Genomic DNA, 18,349 nt, shown 5'->3' on the forward strand with positions numbered 1-18,349 from the left:
TCAAGGCAGGCCCAAATTTTCTGACTTTGATGGTGGTACCTGGTTAGGATGGAGGCTTCTGGAAGTGGGGCAGTTGGGGGTAGAAGATGACTCCTTTAAAGGGCCAGAGGGGCAGCGGGTAGATTGAGGTGTGGGGAGGTCTGGGTTTGAAGGGAGGGTCAGTGTTAAATAGAGCTGTGGGAGTCCTCTGCAGAGAGGTGACAGCTGAAGCCTAGGAGTGGCTGATGTTACCAGGGAGAGCCTGTAAGATGGGCAGACAAACGCTGGGGAGGGCCATCCTGTATGGGGTGGGATGGAGGAAGGGGCTGGGCAGAAATCAACAGGGACTGGGGCCGCAGCCCTGCCTCTGGGCATAAAGGTGGGCTACAAGGAAAAGAGGTCTGAGTGACCCTAGGACCCCCTCTGGAGTGGCCTTTCTCTACCCAACTCCTGCCACAACTTTTTCAAATAATCATTATGTTTTTATTACTTATCTTTTTAAGTTTCCCTATCTTTATGCCTTCACATCTGATTTTCGTGCTCTTGCTTCATTGTCCCTCAAACATTCCTCTGTCTATCCACCGTCTGTCTGTCCCCTCCATGCCATCCACACCCGTGTGTCTGTCTCACACACCCCAGGCAGACCTGTCCACATGCGTGTGCATGGCAGCCCCAGAGAGGTGGGCCCGTGGGAGTGTCTCATCCCATGTCCCACGATCAGCCCCACTCCGTGCACACATGCATCTGATGGGGTCACTGAGGGCAGCATGTCTGCGCCTTACTCTGTCCTGCACACCGCCCAGCGCCCGTCCACAGCAACGCCCAGCGGTCGCCCTCCCACAGGAATCCTCCTGTTTCCTTGCTCCTTACCATTTTCCCCGCAAAGCTGACCTCGATGAAGGGATCCACCAGGTTCTTCTTGTTACTGTCAAAGCCGAAGATCTGCTTCACGCTGTCCACCACGGCATCGTCCACTGGGGAGAAGGACATGCTGGTCACCGCCCACCTGCTCTCCCACCTCCAAGACCCTGGCCTTCCTCCTGGCTCCCTCCCGACACTCTTCCGATGCCCTGGGACAGATGCCGTGGACTCTCGGCCCAGGGACTCCCAGGAGAGAGAGTAGTCTCACAACAGCAGCTCCTGAGGGCACCACATGCTTCCTTACCCAGCCTCGAACAGCATGCTTGCTGTCCCCTGCTCTCAAGGCTTTCAAAACAGGTCCACCAGTGGATTGATGGACTGATTGATTAGAAATCTACATCAGGGCCGGCCCTGTGGCTGAGTGGTTAAGTTTGCGTTCTCCGCTTGGGCGCCAGGGGTTTGCCAGTTCGGATCCTGGGCACAGACCTACACACCGCTGATCAAGTCATGCTGAGGCAGCCAATCCCACATGGAAGAATTAGGATGACTTACAACTAGGATATACAACTACGTACTGGGGCTTTGAGGAGTTAAAAAACAAAAAGAGGGAGATTGGCAACAGATCTTAGCTCAGGGCCAATCTTCCTCACCAAAAAGCATTTAAAAAAAGGGTTATTTAAAAAAAAAAAAAGAAATCTACATCAATAAGGGCAGTAAACAATCTAGAAAAGGCCTGGAAGTTGTTTTAATAATATCCCCATCATTGGTGCCTGTTTGACTTGTTCCTTCATGTCCACTAGCACAGAGATGTACCTGATAAGTCAATAAGTCAAGGATAACCAATAAGTCAGTGCTGTTTTTCAAAAAAAAAGAATTTTTAATCTATGCTGCTCCCAAGCAATATTTTACTGAATGAGCCATATTATTTACATATGTATATACAGATAGACAGATATGTGCATATGTATAATGTATACATATACATGATGTATAAATGAACATGTGTCTATGAAGAGACTGAAAGGAGGGGGACAGTGAAAAATTACATGCTAGCTGATATCTACATGAATACAACCGATAACAACAATTAGCAAATATGTATGTTCTATTTACCCACCTATTTCGTTTTACTTATATTTAAACAGCATTGCAGAGAATTAAACATGAGCACCTTCACCTTGAGCAAAGCAACCTTTCTATTTCCCCAGCCCGCTGTGGGAGGTCACCAGCCTCATTTCTGCATACTTTCAATAAATTAATGCAGAATATTTTCAAGCATGTATTTTAATGCCCATTTAATACCCATTACTTATTGAAAGGCTTTCCCCATGACTTTGGTTCAATTAAACTTGTCCAGAAGGATCCCATTTCATTTATTGATGTCATTAGTCACAGCTGAAATCCTCAAACAAGTAGCTTTATTCAAAACTTGCAAACAGGGACCCAAGCAGCCAATGTTCTCACCAACTTTGCTATGGACAGTGACTGACTTGTTTATGCCAATGCATGCTCCAGAATAGTGGCTCACAGCCACAGCACGACCAAACCACCCAGGAGCCCTTAAAAACTACCCATGTGTGAGCCATACCCCAAACAGAGTTAGTCTGACACACTGGAGGTGGGGTCCAGGCATCTGTACTTCTTTAAAGCTCCCAAGTGGTTCTAATGTGCAGCCTGCATTGACACCCACAGCTCCAGAATATTCAGTGTAATTCCCCCAGCAGTTACTGAGCACACAGGGTGGGGCCCAGACAGGGCTAGCCCCTGTGAGAACCAGGCAGCAGCCACACTGGCCTTCCTGGAAGGATCAGGACATAGCCACAGCTAGGGTGACCCACTGTCCCAGTTTGCCAGGGACTGAGGGGTTTCCTGGGACATGAGACTTTCAGTGCTAAAACCAGGACAGTCCCAGCAAACTGGATGCCCATTCTTCATCTGTGGACATTGAGCCTTTCCAACATTTCAGCGACTCCTTCCCCAGCCCAAAGTCTGCAAGCTTGCATGCTGGGGCTTCCTCAAGAAAGGAATGAAAATCAATGAGATTCAGCCCTAAGCACAGAACTGAGTCCAAATGGTGCCAACTCCCCAGTGAGAACCAAGGAAACGGGTCCATGGAGCAGCTAAGCAGCCAGACCAGGGCTGGAGGATGCTGAAATGGAGCCCAGGGGCAGCTATTACTCTCAAGATGTCTTGCATCTCTGTAACTCCACCAGCAATTTATATTACTTTTCATTCATTCTGATTGCTTTTCTGTGGTTAAGAAGAGTTTTAGACCCTTGTGAAACCTAGAAAGGCTGTGAGGCTTCCCCAGAGTGCAGAGCAGAGGGAGGGTTGGGCTGAGAGCTGATCTAATAGACCCTGGAGGTGAGGAAGCCAGGCCCAGGGGAGGCAGGGAAGGAGCAGAGGACCAGCTCCTCCATCTCCTTCCTCCCAGGGAGCTGACACGGTCCAAGGACCCTCCACACAGTCACAGCCCAGAGAGGGCACCAGACTCACTCTGTGGTAAGTCCTCAGCCCTGAAGACCTTCAGACAGAAGTGCGCTCCTCGAAGGGCCATGCCAGTTGGCCTGAGCAGATTGCTTTCAATGTCCTCCTTGTCTTCAGAGGGGTCCTTTCTCTCCAGCTACAATACAAACCAAATAACAGTTACTCAAAGTGCTCTTAAGCACAATCTTTTCCCTTCCTCAACCAATACCACTGAAATGGCACATCTTGAAGAAAGGCACATTGCATCTTCCTACTTACTAGCATGTGATCTCGTGCAGATTCCTTAACCTGAGACTCTGCTCCCTCATCTGCACAGCGGAGACAATACTACCAACCCCACAGGCTGTTAGGAGGATCGACTTCAATAACAATGTAAGTGCATGTGGCACACAGTGGCTTCTCCACAAACCTTAGTCTCCTTCCTACTCCACCCACTAGAAAACAGTGTAGAAGTGACTAAGCTCCAGGCTGGCCACTCTGTCTTCATAACATTTGTTCATTCACTCAATAAGGATTTACTGAGTGACTACTAAGTATCAACATGGTGCTGAAGGGCAAGGGAGGCAGCAGCAAACAAGGTGGACAGACAGAGGCCTTGCCACCATGGAGCTCACCATCTTGCAAGGAAAGCAGACTTTTAAGCAAAGTTCTGTTCTTCCATTCCACTGGCTGGAATACAGACATGATGATGGGAACTGGAGCGACCATCTTGAGCCATGAGATGGAAGCTACATGATGAAGATGATGGAGCAAAGACCAGGAGCCTAAGTCTCTGATCACTGTGGAAGCACTATGCCAATTCTACCTAATCAGGTATTTATGAGGGAGAAAAATAAACTTCTATCTTTCTTAACAACTGTTATTTGGGGGTAGCTATGTTACAGCAGCTGAACCTCTATCTTAATTCTAGAGGCCCAGGTGAGATATGATGGGAACCTGACCTTGGACTCTCATCTTGGGATGGGAATGAGGAAAAGCATGCACTGAGGTTGTCATGCCAACAACACTGGCCAACTGCACGCATGTGGACTGATGGGATGTGGGACTGAGGGCTGATGAAAGTTGGGCTTCTAGCTTGGGGGACTAAGTGAATGACAGTGCCATTTCCTAAGATGTCACCTAACGCAGGATGGGGAGCAAGTGTGAGGAGGGGGCAGCCAATGATACTAGGTGTTCATATGTTAAGTTAGAGGGGCCTACAAGACATCTTAATGTGGCTTTGTTACAAGCAACTGAAACTGAGTGCCTAGAGCTCCGAAAATCCAGGCTGGAGATGAGCAATTTAGGAGTCTCAGGTGGAAAGAGATGGGCTCCTCCATAGTGAGGGTCAAGGACACAGCCAAGAGGCAGGCAGGGGAAATTTTATTAGGCCACTGAATTTGAAGGATCCATTTAAAAAAAAAAAAAAAAAGGAAAAGAATCAGGAGAGTCAAGAATGCTAAGGGAGGAGAGAGTTCCAAATAAGACATGGGCTCTGGAATCAAACTGTGGAGCAACAGAGTGGATGAATGAGAGAAGAGCTCCTGGGACTTGGCAATGAGTGACCCTTAAGCAAGTAGTTTCAGGGAGGGGAGGAGGTGGGGATCATCCTGAAGAGGAGAAGGAGCGAGCAGCTAGTCAGGGAGTGGAGAAAAGGAACGCAGTGTACTCTCTCAAGAAGCTCGGGACAGCTGGAAGGAAGGTGAAAGCAGCTTGGAGAGGAGCGGTGGGGAGAAATGGGTCGAGGCAAGGGTGTTTTAGGATAGGGACATCTTAAGCCTGATACAGATCAAAGGACAGGAGCCAGAGGAGAGGGGCAAGAGAAGAGACCAGGAAGAGCTGATTGAACAAGATGGCGGAGAATATGGCAAAGGAAGTAGGGGGATAGGAGATGGGGGATGGGAAGGGAGGGAAGATGAATGAAGATGGGAAATGAGCTGAGGACCGAGCAGGCTTCAGGAGCTCCCAGCATCCACCAGTGTGCAGCTCTGCCTCTCTAAGGGAGACTGAGGTTGAAGCTTAGGAAAGTTTGGAAACTGCAACCACGGAGAATAGATAAGGAGTAAACTGCACTCGAGTAAAAGAAGAGGTTGACAGCACCCATGTTCATCCAACCAGCAACTCCAGGTGACTTCTGGCACCAAATGGACCAAGGAGTGGTGTGGACCGCATGTGGTGGGTATGGTGGGGGGCACGAGGTGTGGCAGGAGGCCCCAGGGGCGAGTAAGCACATAGTGAGGATTATGATCGTGGGTTGTGTCCAGGCTGGAGGAGGAGGAGAGTGTGGCAGGAAGGAGCTGATGGACTGGGAAGCCGAGAGGGGTCAGGGGGTTGTAATCTCAGGGAGGAAGAACTGTCATTCAGCGAGAGTGGGGCAGGGAACGAGGCAGAATGAGACTGGTGGAGAGAGGGACATGTGAGCTCAAGATCTCAAAGGAAGTAAGAAGAGATGTTGATGGCTCATCAGTGAGGACACGTCACACCTCAGAACAATGGCAAAGATGGGAATCTGTGAGCAAGGACCCTCCTGGACCAGCAATAGCCCAGAAGACTGGAAGAGGGGGAAGCAAGCAGTGAAGCAGGCTTCGGAGCAGGAGGCAGCGCTGAGGGTGGGAAGGGCTGCTATGACCAGGCAGCTACAGCAGGGGACCAAACGATGGCTGCTCCTCCCATCCCAAGACCCCCAGAGAGTTGGAGCGGAAATGGAGGCTTCCCTCTGAGTTGGTTTCAAGAGCAGCACTTTCCTCAGGGAAAAAGAAGGGTCCAATTAATGGGAAGAGGAGGAAGGAATGTTTTAGAAGAGGATAATAGAGTCAGAGATGCCACATAGAAGGAGCAAGAAGGTACAATGTCTGGAGAGACGGGCTACAGAGGGCCAGAGCTGGACTGTATGGGATAAGAGAGCAGGACAGGTGCCCTTCAGTGGACTTGGCCCCTGAGCTCCGCTGGCCCCCTGCACAGCACCCTGGATTCTTACTCCCCTAGTCCTTTCCTCTGTGGCTTCCTGAGCCCTTGTCATCAGCCAACTCCTCACCTTAAGAATTCCACAACTAGAAGGACCTGCAACTAAGATATACAATTATGTACTGGGGGGCGGGGGGGAGGCGGATTTGGGGAGATAAAGCAGAAAAAAAAAGAATCAAGGAACTTTCCACCACCTCCACAATTACCTGCGGCTTTCCCGCCACCTCCCCACCACCCTTTGCCCTGGAGATCCACGTTCCCCCTCCCGCCTGTCCTGCTCCTCCTGGCCATCACATGCTGGGAAGAAAGGGACACATCTTGCAGCTGCTCCATTCTCCCACCCCTCGCCCCCGCCATCTCTCCTTTCTGGAAGTCCACACCATCCATGTGCTTCTCACTGCTGTCATCCCCCAAGTCAAGGACAGGTGCTCATCTTGCCTTGATGACCTCAGTACCTGCCTCGTCATTTGCCTAATTGATCTCCAATTCTCCCATAAGATAATCAACATCCAGTTGGACAAGTCAATCACCAACACAGCTCCTTGTCCTCCACCAACAGCGCCTTAATCTCCCCTCCCCTACAGCTGCTAGAGGCATGGCCATATCGCAAACCTCCAGCCACTCCGAACCAATCCTCTAGCAGAACCTTGACCACTGAAACCCTTCTCTGAAGACAACTTCCAACCTATCCCTCTCCTCCAACACCTCCCCACCACATACAGTGAGGCACGCAACACAGAGCCTGGCACACAGCAAGCACTCAATACACACGTGTTCCCTAGCCCTTCCCTACACTGTGTCTCCCCCATCAGCTCTAGGACCAGCACCGGGAGCCATGCCCAGATGCCCTGGCTACATCAGTCCCGGGCTCCAGCACCCCTGTCTTGCCCACACCTGACACCTCCGCCATCAACCTACCTCTCTTCTGCTTCTAGGCCACTGAGAACTATGAGGCCGTACCGCAAAGTCTCCAACCCAGAGGGGGTGCTCTTGTGCCTGCTCAGAAATCCTTCTATTTATATCTAATTAACCCCTCAGTCCTCTCCCACAACAACTATTCCAAACCTTTCTTCCTCTCCCCAAACAGACAAAGATGCTGGTCCCTCCCCAGTCTAAACAACCTTTCTCATTCTTAGCACCTCCAGCTTATAACTTTACTCACTGACCTATAAAGATAAAAATGAAATATTCTTAGGTGATAAAATTCAGGCTACAATACAGTGTAGAGAGAGAGACCTCATTTTTGCAAAAAAGAAAAATACACATATATATCCTTCTGGGAGGAAATGCAAGAAGACAATAACAGCTCTCTACAAGTGGTAGAATTATGAGTGATTCACTTTTTCATTTATGCTTTTCCATATGTCCCTCATTTCTCGTAAGTATCAGGTTTTCCTTTAAGTCAGAAAAACTAAAGTTGTTTTATTTGTTTGAGGCCTCCACTGCCAGGTGGAGGTGCTGTGAGGAGGATCCAGGGAAATGACTCACCGGAGCTTCGTCTCCAGGCCCCAGCACACAAAGGCTTGCTTTCAGGTAGCCTTTGGGCCCAGCAGAGAAATCGTCAGGGTCCGAGAGCAGCAGCCACTTCCTGAGATAGGCGTGTCCTAAGAGAGACAGTCTCCACTGATGATGGCAGGATTGGAAGGACCCAAGTGTGCACCCACATTCAGGAGCCTAGGGGGGACTACATTTGGGTGAGATGAAGGACCCCTCCACTGGGACACAATGGCAGGACTCAAATTCGAGGATCAAAAGGTACTTTGAGTGTTCATGAGGGTCAGAGTCAGAAATGTTAACAGACACCCCTATACAAGGCTGCAAAGCCAATGCCAAGGTCATTTTCCTCCTTCTCAGGAAGCGACCAAACCAGAGCAGAAACCAGCCTGTGGAGAAATCCTAGACTTGTCATCTAGATGACCCACCCCTATCTGAGGTGACCCCAGTTTCCAGCAACCCTTGCTTGGGAGCTTCTAGACTTAGCATCAGTTGGGCCAATTGAGACTCAGTTGAGGGACTGATCTTCTTAAGGACGTGTTTTACCCAGAAGATGAAAGCCTGCCTTCTCTTCATTCCCGCAGCTCTCCCCTCCAAGATCAAACTCCACATCTAAAATCTAAAACCCCCAAGGAGAAAGGGTGAGTGTCCCAAATGGGTGTCCCCAAGCAGCCTCCAGAACCAAAGTGCAAAGATATGGCCAAGGTGATGAGAATATGACTCACGGGGCTCTCTGTAGATGGTACCCACATCCATCTGCAATCAGACAGAAGAAACGCACATCAAACTCTTGCCCCCAGCGTTAAAGTATAGTGCATCATACCATCCCATTAAAAACGAGGTTTTGAAGAACATTTGGAGACATGTGGAAACGTTCATCATTTGATATAACATGGGAAGAAAGCAGAGTGCATTTTGGTTGCAGTATGGTGAAGCATATCCATGCACAGAAAAGAAAGAGCAAAGTAAATACAACAATGGGTAAGTGCACTATCTCTGGGTGGTAGATTTGGGTGGTTTTGATTTTATTTTTATTCTTTCTTGTATCTTATAATTTTCTATAAGCAATCATAGATTCATGGGATATTGACCGTGGTGGAGGCTGTGCATTGTGTGAGGGCAGAGGGTACCTGGGAATTCTGTACTTTCCATTCAATTTTGTTATGAACCTAATACTGCTCTAAAAACCTTTTTTTAATCATGGATTACTTTTACTATTAGAAAAAATGAAAATAATTTTTTTACCTTAACCTTTGGGTTCTCAGAACAAAAATGTGTTTCAAAGCTTAGAGACTCAAAACATAAGACCCCATTTGCCACAGAACAACTCGGGATCAAACCCATTCCCAGGAATCAGATTTAAAACTGCTTCTCCAGGAAAATAGACTTAGTTTTCTGACTTGTGACTACTTCCCAGAGAAGAGGGCCATATTTTATTTGGCTAGCAGGGGGATGTTCAAATAAGTCTGTCGCCTTTCTTCCCATGTGATAAATGCCTGAAGATCTGAAAATGAGGAAATCAATAAGAATGACAACAAAACACCACTCGTGAAGGTCTCCATTGCTCGCTGCCTTCGCTTGATGTGATCTGTTCCAGCCTTCCCACGAGCTGAGTCACAGTCAGCTCTCGGTTCTCAGCAGCGCGCTGTTCACGTCTGCACTGTCGGGGACAAATGAGGGGGGCAGGCTCCCCCTCTCCACTGCCCCCCACCCTGATGCCCTGGGCTCCACATCTGGACCCACTCCCAACCCAGAGAGAGGGTGAGCTCAGGCACAGAGGGCTGGTGTCACGCTGGCCCGAGATGGTCAGATCAGGAGGATGGCAGCCTAAACTCAACTCCCACGCCATCTTCCCAGATGTCAGGACAAACACGGATTGAAAATAAGACGCCGAATCCCCCCTGTTGGAAATAAGGGAAGAGACTTCCCTCCCCTCTCTTTTCGTCAGAACATTTACCACGCCAAACTTGTCAATGTAAATACTTTCTCTGCCTCTTTGAGCGGATCTCTTTAGAAACTAAATAAGCTTTTTGTGAGCTCTCTGACCCTGTGTCTCTCAAGGCTCTCCCAGTCTCTGTGGGAAGGGAGGAGCTAACTTTGCTCCAAGTTGTAAAACTACGTCCCATCATAAAAATGCAAGCTTGTTTTCTGTTTTTTTCCCCTGGAGAAAGTCAGTTAACTAACACAGATGGTCACCCCAATTGCCAGGTCAAGTTAGGATGAACTGTGTGTGACCCAGGGTGCTGTCCAGTCCTCTTACTTGAGGACTCGTCATTGTTTATCTGGAGAACACGTTTGGAATGGGTTGTATCTGCCTGGCTACATAGAAAGATTTCTTTCTGTCTTTACAACCTCTTTGTGGAGTGCCTGTGATGTGCTCCACAGTCTGGTTTAACGCCTCTCCAATAAGAAAAGTGTTTTCTTTCTCTACTACCCTTGTGAAGAGGATTTCTGGGCTGAGAGAAAATTTTGTTTTTCTTTTTTTTTCTTTTCATTCTATTTCCCCTACACAGACCAAGATAGACAGGACCCCTGGAGCATGTTATCCACGGAGCCTCCACTCACGTGGATAAGGGAGAACTGACTGCTGTCAAAGAGAATAACTAATTACCCGGAACTCCCCGATGAGGGCATCTGTCCGGAGCGAACAGGAGTCTACCACCTGGAGGGAAAGACAAAGCAAAACTCTCAATGACAAGGAAATGTTGCCCCAGACAGGGCCCAACCCAACAGCTCTTCCCACCCAAATAATAAAGCCCACGCGTAGCTAGCACTTGCTCTAGTCCAGAGATTATCTGGAGCAATGTTAACCCTCACAGGGACGCCTTGAGTGGGGCCTATTCTGATCCCCACTCTAGAGATGAAGAAACAGAGGCTCAGAGAGATTACGGGACCTGCACAGACTCACACAGCCCCTACATGGCACAGGCAGGACTAGAATCCAGACAGTTTGGCTCCAAAGCCCACGCTTTTCACCAAACTATACTGCCTTTCAGAGGGAAGAAAAACAAAGAGCTGAGGCTCAGAGAGAGGCAATCTTGGCCAGAAGCAGGCAAGTGGACAAAGAAAAAAAGAGGAAAATCAAAGTATCCCCTGCAGGAATGATATCAGGACCTGGCCTGAGGCACCTGGGGGTGCTGAGCAGCGGGGGGTCTCCCCACTGGGCTGCTGCCTCATCTGAGCTGCTGAAGGCACTTCTGTGACCAGCAGAGCTTAGCAGCGAGCTCCCCACATCACCCAGGCCCCGGGCCCTAAGGCTTCTCCTACACACTCTCACACTCACACCCCTACGTGCATACACACACATGCACACTGAATGCATGTGTGTACACACGGCCCACAGAGCACGCCTTGATCCCTGAGACGTACCGTGATAAAGACGGCCTCGTCAAACAGCTCCGAGGGAGAGTCAAACACGTTGAAGAAGAGAGTCTGTTGGTTCAGGGCGAAAGGAAGATAAACGAGAGCCTGTTGACCCCCAGGCTGGGAAGAGGGTCGGCCACACCCACAGCCTTCAGGTCTGGTCCACACGGAAAGCACAGAGTGAGCTCTACCCGGCCCTGAGCTCTGAGGACTCGACAAGTTCTGGGGTGTTCCACCCCTGACCTCTCAGAGGTTGTCATCTCCAGGACAGCGTGGGTGGCTGGCCCCACAGGAAGACAGGGATGTGGAGCACCAGGAGCCCGGGACAGGAATAAGAACTAGAACCCTCTCTCCAGTTCCTCAGATAACGTACTCAGGACCTGGCACACCTCTCAAACCAAAGTTAGCGCCATGAACAAAAACTGAAAGAATTGCCAGGTATCTGCCGGGTGCTCCCAATCTGGAAGGCCCACCAAGCTACCAGCCCTAAAACGCCATGTCTCCCACCTCGTTGAAGAGCGGGCTGTTTCCCCTGTGAATCCGAGTCCGCTTGGTCTGCCTGGCCGCGGTGACCTTGACCACAGGCTTGATGTTCACCCCTGGCAGCTGGCGCCCCTCGATCACCTGGACCCTGATCTGAAAGCCAGGAAGGGGCATGAGCAGGAGGAAGGGGAAAACAGTCAGGCACCCACCTCCCCCGACCTCGCCACAAAGAAAGCCAGAAATCTCGGGGACCACCCTCCCTGCTGGCTTCTTGGGAAGGAAATTAAAAAAGAATTAGGAGGAGCATTGTAAGAACAGTCATATTTTCCCATCAAGGTACCTTGCAGCTGTAAAATCCCACAGTTCTGCAAAAGAGCTGCCAGGCTGCCCCAAATAAGCCACCAGTGTTAGATCCCAGAGCTGGGCCAAGGATGCAGCCCGGTTCACTTCATGCAGCCGTTGGCACAATCCCCACCTCGGACCCTGGATGCTGACGTTTTGAAGTGGCTCGAACATTCTTTACTAACAATTCCCTCAGAGGTCAAACTTACGTGGCGACATGACCCCACTTTATTCTTTATAAGATGTAAGGATTTCTCACATTCTGAGAAATAAATTAAGACTTTTCTCCATTGAACTTTAAGTAAATGAAGTTTCGTAAATATCTGTGCTTCTTAAATGTAGGCAAAATATTTTTAAAAAGATGAAATTTAAAAATATTAAAACAAGTTTCATGGAAAAAAGATATTTACTGGTTCTAATTTCTAATCAACAGTTATTTCTTTATGGATTAACTCTTTTTAAAAAAAACAGCATACTAAAATAGAAGAATGTTATTTTGTTAATAACAATCGGAAGGTGGGTGAGTGATTTTTATTCTCTTCATTGTGCTGTATTTTCCAAGTTTTCTACAATAAATATATATTAATTTTCTAAGGAGGAAAAAGACAATAAAAACATGCCTTGGGAATAATAATAATAACAATAAATTAGAATTTTGTCTTTCGGGTAAACATAGTGGTTATAGCTGGCACTTTTCCTTAAATTATCATGATTTAGAACTGAAATATATTTTTACAATTTGTTACACTTAATAAATAAAGATTTAAGTTTTCTGTTTTGAACTTTGAAAGTAGTTCTGAAGAGTTAAAGACCACCTAATGCAACTACATCAAAATGGAAAATTCTGCACAAAAGAAAAAGAACAAACAAAGGACCAAAATCAACAGGCAAATGGGATGGATTTTGGGATAAAAACATGTCAAAGGGTTAATATTGATAGTTTTATTCTGTGAAGAGCTTGAAAAAATTCAAATTCCACATGACTGAGAAAAATCCATAGCTATAAGTAGGGGAATGGAGAGAGGGAGAAAGACAGCTAGACAGGGCTTCTTAGATCTGGGGATCCTGTTCAAACACTCATTCCGATTCAGCAGGTCTGGGGTAGGCCCAAGATCCTGCATTTCTAACAAGCTTCCAGATGATGCTCACGCAGGTGGTCCAAGGACCACACTTTGAATAGCAAGGAGCCAGCTGGCTAGACCAGCTCTGGATAGGAAAACAGATGACACAGGTAAAGATATGCTGGATCTCTGCAGTGACTTCTTTTTTCTTTTTAAGAGCAAGACCCTGGGCTGGGAAGAGGCTTGTTCTGAGGCCCTAACACATGAACTCCCCAGTTAGCATCTGCCCAGTGCCCACGGAAAGCAGGCTCCCACCAAGGAGAGCCCTTAGGATCTTCCGTGAGGCTGGACAGACAGGCAGGCACTGGCCCTCGAGGCTGCTGATGGCTAAAGGAGGCACTGTGGTCAGGAGTCGGTGCATCACCTGGAAGTCCTGTGGTTTATCCGAAAGCAGCTTTCTGGGCGCAGGCGTGCTTCTCTTCCTTTTCCCCCCAGGATGGTAGGGGGGAGGATGGGAAGGTGGCTTCTTCAGGGTGGTGGGAGCCCCGGGGCCTGGGGCTCCGTTCTGATCCAAGAATGGCTCTGCCTCATCTCCCGTGAGCCCCTGGTCCTCGGTGTCCTCCTCTCCTCCTGTATCTGGGAGGAGAGGGTGCTAATGAGGGCTGGATCCCTCTGGCCCTGCCCTTGAAACCCCGCCCAGCCGACGGAGGATCCAGAGACCCACCACCCATCTCCCCTACCCCTCCCCTTCCCCACCGGTGAGCCAGGATGGATGAGGGAGAAAGGAAAGAAGTTTCCGACAGCTGAAATTTGAGGGCGGTCAGTCCAGTTAGTCCAGAGGAAGGAAAGAGAATGGCCCTAGCCCTCCCCACCACGCCCTGCAGGACGAGCCCTTCTGGCCACCTCGTCCCCCTCTCATGAGCTGACGATGGTGGCAAGTGAGCTGGTTACGAGTGGTAGGATCGGGACAGCCTGGCCCGTGTCTCACCCGTGGGGGCCTGCCATTTCTTTCCAGAGTATCTCGTGTCCACGGTGCTGTCACTGAGCAGGGACCAAGTCTCGGCCCGGCTCTGTCCCCCACCTGGCACGTGGCAGAGCACAGCCCCAGGAGGGGAGGAGGGAGCGGGGTGAGGAAGCCTGCCTAGGGCACCCCCAACCCAACCCTGCTCTCCCCCGGCCCCAGCCTGGCACAAAGCTCAGAAACAGTTGCCACGTCTGTTGGTGACTGTCCCTCTGCACCACCTTCCAGGCAGGACTGGGAACTGGTCACCTCTAGGAGCCTTCCCTCTGTGACCCAAATCTAACTGTCAAATCTACCCCAAAAGTGGTCCCTGAACATTCGGGGCCCTCCACACCCTCTGTCATCAGGAGCACCCCGTCTGGCCCCTGTCAACCTACACCCCAGTCCAGAGCGATCTCCCCACCTCCAAGCTCAGAGGGTGCCAAGCTCCACATGCTGGGCCCTGCTTACCTCCCTCACTAAGAGCCCCACGCAGGGCCGGGCTCCAGGGCAGGCCTAGGGCACCCGAGACCGGGGCTGCTGGGTCTAACGCTGTGTTGGCCTCTAGCTCCCTTCACCATGAGAGAAACTCTAGAATCTTTCCCCTGGGCAAGTCCTCATCTGGCCCATCTGCATAGCTTCCTGCCCACCCCAGCAGGCTGGACCCCACAGAGGCCTCGCCAGCTTCCACGCCCAGGCCCCCCACTGCCAAGCCGGCCACCCTGAGCTGGGTCCTTGCTTGACAAGGCCAGCAGAGGTGAGTGAAAAGAGCTGAGGAAACTTTGGGACTTGCTAATTCAGTCTGCTCATTTCACAAATGAGAAACTGTATGCCCAGAGAGGGAGAGTAGCTGGCCCAAAGGCACACAGCTACTTGGTGTCAAAGGCAAGACTGGAACGCATGTCCTCTGACTTCAAGCCAGGGCTCTTTCAAGGAAAATCCAGCTCATTTGTCACATGCCATCACCGAAGGCCTGCTGGGTGCCAGGGCAGGGAAGCATTCAGCTCTGGGGAGTGGGTGGAGCCCCAAGTATCAGATAGGCCAGACCCCATCCTAGCACAGGCATGCTCCCTACAGCTGTCCCCCATCTGGAGCTGCACAGTGTGGGGCCCGAGCCGGGGCACAGCCCCTCCCCTGGACAGTTGGGCGGGGAGGGCACCCTCACAGGAATCCCAGCGGCACCCAGGGGAGCATGCCCTCCGCCCCTTCTTTCTATAAAGCAGAGGTCAGCTCTCAACACTCCCCACCCAGCCACCCATGTCCTCCCTTCTGAGGCCTGCATAGCCCCCAGCCTGGGAAAGGCACCCCAACCCCAGGCTCGGGCACCACGGCTGGGCTTCTTCCTCCATCCCTGCCGGGGCAAGGGAGCTCCTCACCAGCCAGCATATCCACATCGGGCAGAGTCGGGGAGGGTTCCAGCGGCACAGAGGGTGGGAACAGGGGCACAGCTCCAGGGAGAGGCGTGTAGGACACCTGCAGGACCAGCGAGGCCTGGAAGAGGTGGGAGGGAGAGCGCAGCAGGTCAGCACATTGGCCTGGGGCCACCGCCCTCCAGCATCCCTCCTGTTCCTTTTATGCCTCCACCGAGGAAGATGGCTCTGACAGGGGTCAGGTTTGCAGGAAACTGTGGCAAAGCCACCCCAGGGGCCCATCAGCATAGTCAGGTGGTTAAGAGTGCAGAATCTGGAGTCAAGTTCTACCACTCAGAAGCTGTGCAACCTTGGGCAAGATCTGTAACCTCTCTGTGCCTCAGTTTCCTCATCTGTAAAACAGGAGCAGTAATAGCAATAGCACCTTCTTCATAGGGTCAAATGAGGATTAAATTAGTTGATAGAGCACACAGTAAACTTCTATAAATGAATCAGCCATTGAAGCTCTCCTGCAGGATTTTTCAACCCTCAGCCTAGGCCCGCCTTCAGGAGAAAGCCTCCTTGGCCACTCTGCTCAGCCAAGGGCCTTCCCCTGTTTCTCCACAGACAGCTCAGCCTCCCTCTGCTCGTGCCCCAGCTAGCACTGAGAGGGTCTCAGGGTACCACTCGCCTTTCTGACCCTCTGACCTCCCAGAAGGACCCCATCTCCCATCTCACCCCACCTGTTCCAGCTTTGACCAGCCGAGAGTGACTGGTCACACCATCCACGTGGACAGGGGAAGGCTGCCTTGTGCTCTCAGTCCTCCTGACCCCCCAGGAGTCCTGTACTGTTCAAAGGGGCCCCTGCGCCCGAAGAAAAGGTCCAGCCTCACAGCAACTAGGCGCGTGGGGCCCCGGTCCAGGGTTCCCCAGTACCACAGGTCCAGCATGCCTCCTGGGGTAGGCTTTTCATCAATCAAAGTAATAAATGCTTTATTTAAGAATGTTTGGGGACCGGCCCGGTGGTGCAGTGGTTAAGTTCGCACGCTCCACTTCGGCAGCTGAGGGTTTGCCGGTTTGGATCCTGGGTGCGAACATGGCACCGCTCGGCAAGCTGTGCTGTGGCAAGCGTCCCACATAGAAAGTAGAGGAAGATGAGCACTGATGTTAGCTCAGGGCCAGTCTTCCTCAGCAAAAAAGAGGAGGATTGGCAGCATACGTTAGCACAAGGCTAATCTTCATCAAAAAAAAAATAAAAAGAATGTTTGGAAAGTATAAAAACTTTAAAGACAGGCCAGCCCAGTGGCATAGTGGTTAAGTTCGTGCACTCCGCTTCAGCAGCTGGGGGTTTGCGGGTTCAGATCCTGGGCACAGACATACACACGCTCATCAAGCCACGCTGTGGCTGTGTCCCACATACAAAATAGAGGAAGACTGGCACAGATGTTAGCTGAGGGCAAATCTTCCTCATAAAAAAAAAAAGGAAAACAAATTGCCATAATTCCACCACTATTCACATTTTGGTATAATTCTCTCCAATCTTTTTAAAGGAATAGTGTACTGCTCTGCTGTATATAAATGCTCTTCTTTTACTTAATGTCAGACAATAAGCATCTCCCCAGGTTTTGATGAACCCATTATAAACATAATTGTTAATGATGCATATCATCCTCTGAGCAGCTCGGCATAATTCACTAGACATATATATACCTCCACTGAGAAATACTGGGAATGTCCAGAGACTCCTGGAGTGAATCTTGGTCCTGAGACAGAAGGGGCTGAAGGACATAAGTGTATCCAGATCTGGGCTTGAACCTCGCGCACTGGGGCCTGGGCAAGGGCAGCCAGGCTAAGGGAAGGGAGGGCGGGGTGAAGGTGGGGCTCAGAAGCTGAGGAAGGAGGCCCCAGGCAGCTACGCATCATCGCAGAGACCAGGCAGGAAGCAGACGAGGCAATGAGACCCTCCGAGTCCCGGATCCGAGGCTTTGCCCTGACAGCTACGCAAGGTCCTGAGCTACCACCAGGTGTCGCCACTTGAGCAGCCCGCGCGGCCCGCACGCTGCGCTCCTGCAACCCCAAGAACGGAGAACAGCCTCCGGGCCGATGCCCAGACCCGCCCACAGCCACGCCCACCTCCGGAGGCACCGGTTCAGCTCTGCGGAGGGCCTGGGCATCTTCCCTCCACTCCATCCAAAGGCAATTTGGGCTCTTTGGAGCAATAACTGATTCCGGGTTTAGGCCAGAGAAAGCAGAAGACGACCCTGGAATATCTTTTTATGCCAGAAAACAAGAAACTACTCAAAGAAGGACAGAGACATGTCAAAAGGACAGACAAGGCTGCTTTCATGGGCTCCCACCGGCAAAATATGGGACAATTTAAACAAGAAAATAAATAATGATAGTAACAGATTAAACCATTGAATAAAGTAGGAATACATGAATCCACATGGAAATAAAGAAACAGGACAGGAAGATGCTTTTCCTTGCAGTGGAACGCCAGCTGACTGAGGCAGAAAAAAATAATTGATTTAGGATATCACCATTTAACAACCATCAAAGCAATGATTAACCCAGCCAAGAAGCAGCAATGGTGTTAAAACTGCTGAGTAAAAGTTGGGTGAGGAACAGGGCATTTACAGAGTCACAAAGTACCTTCCCACACAATTCTTACTTATTAGAAAGGGGACCAGATTTGTGATGAGCGGAGAAACCCACCAAATGCTAAATTAACCAAAGGATCAAGGCTAACGGCACAGTAAGGAAACAAATCAGAATCACGCACCCTAGGTTACGATGAGGGCAGCACAGCATCACTGTGTTCTATTCCCGCAGGTGCACAGCTTAAGTCTAATCACCAGGAAACATCAGGCAAACCCAAACTGGGGGACATTCTGCAAAACAACCGGCCTGTATTCCCAAAAGTGTCAAGGTCGCAAGGTTATAGAAGTCAAAGAAAGACTGAGAGGAATTCTCCCAAAGGCAAGGAG

General features: G+C 50.2%; 1 protein-coding gene across 28 annotated transcripts in view; it reads right to left on the minus strand.

The window, feature by feature from the left end:
- DYSF (dysferlin) overlaps positions 1 to 18,349 on the minus strand; it is a 210,030-nt gene that overhangs the window by 142,989 nt on the left and 48,692 nt on the right. For 15 of the 28 annotated variants that reach the window (XM_070573804.1, XM_070573793.1, XM_070573789.1 and 12 more), the window contains exons 5-14: positions 15,390 to 15,504; positions 14,002 to 14,094; positions 13,438 to 13,649; positions 11,635 to 11,763; positions 11,134 to 11,196; positions 10,376 to 10,426; positions 8,490 to 8,520; positions 7,759 to 7,874; positions 3,337 to 3,463; positions 850 to 953 (exon numbers count right to left, since the gene is read on the minus strand). In XM_070573804.1, the coding sequence (XP_070429905.1) occupies positions 850 to 953; positions 3,337 to 3,463; positions 7,759 to 7,874; positions 8,490 to 8,520; positions 10,376 to 10,426; positions 11,134 to 11,196; positions 11,635 to 11,763; positions 13,438 to 13,649; positions 14,002 to 14,094; positions 15,390 to 15,504 (1,041 nt within the window). The remainder of the gene's footprint in view (positions 1 to 849; positions 954 to 3,336; positions 3,464 to 7,758; positions 7,875 to 8,489; positions 8,521 to 10,375; positions 10,427 to 11,133; positions 11,197 to 11,634; positions 11,764 to 13,437; positions 13,650 to 14,001; positions 14,095 to 15,389; positions 15,505 to 18,349) is intronic. The other 13 variants (XM_070573811.1, XM_070573802.1, XM_070573806.1 and 10 more) reach the window with 1 other exon arrangement.

The sequence above is a fragment of the Equus przewalskii genome, chromosome 14 (assembly GCF_037783145.1).
Source record: "Equus przewalskii isolate Varuska chromosome 14, EquPr2, whole genome shotgun sequence".
Classification (NCBI taxonomy): domain Eukaryota; kingdom Metazoa; phylum Chordata; class Mammalia; order Perissodactyla; family Equidae; genus Equus; species Equus przewalskii.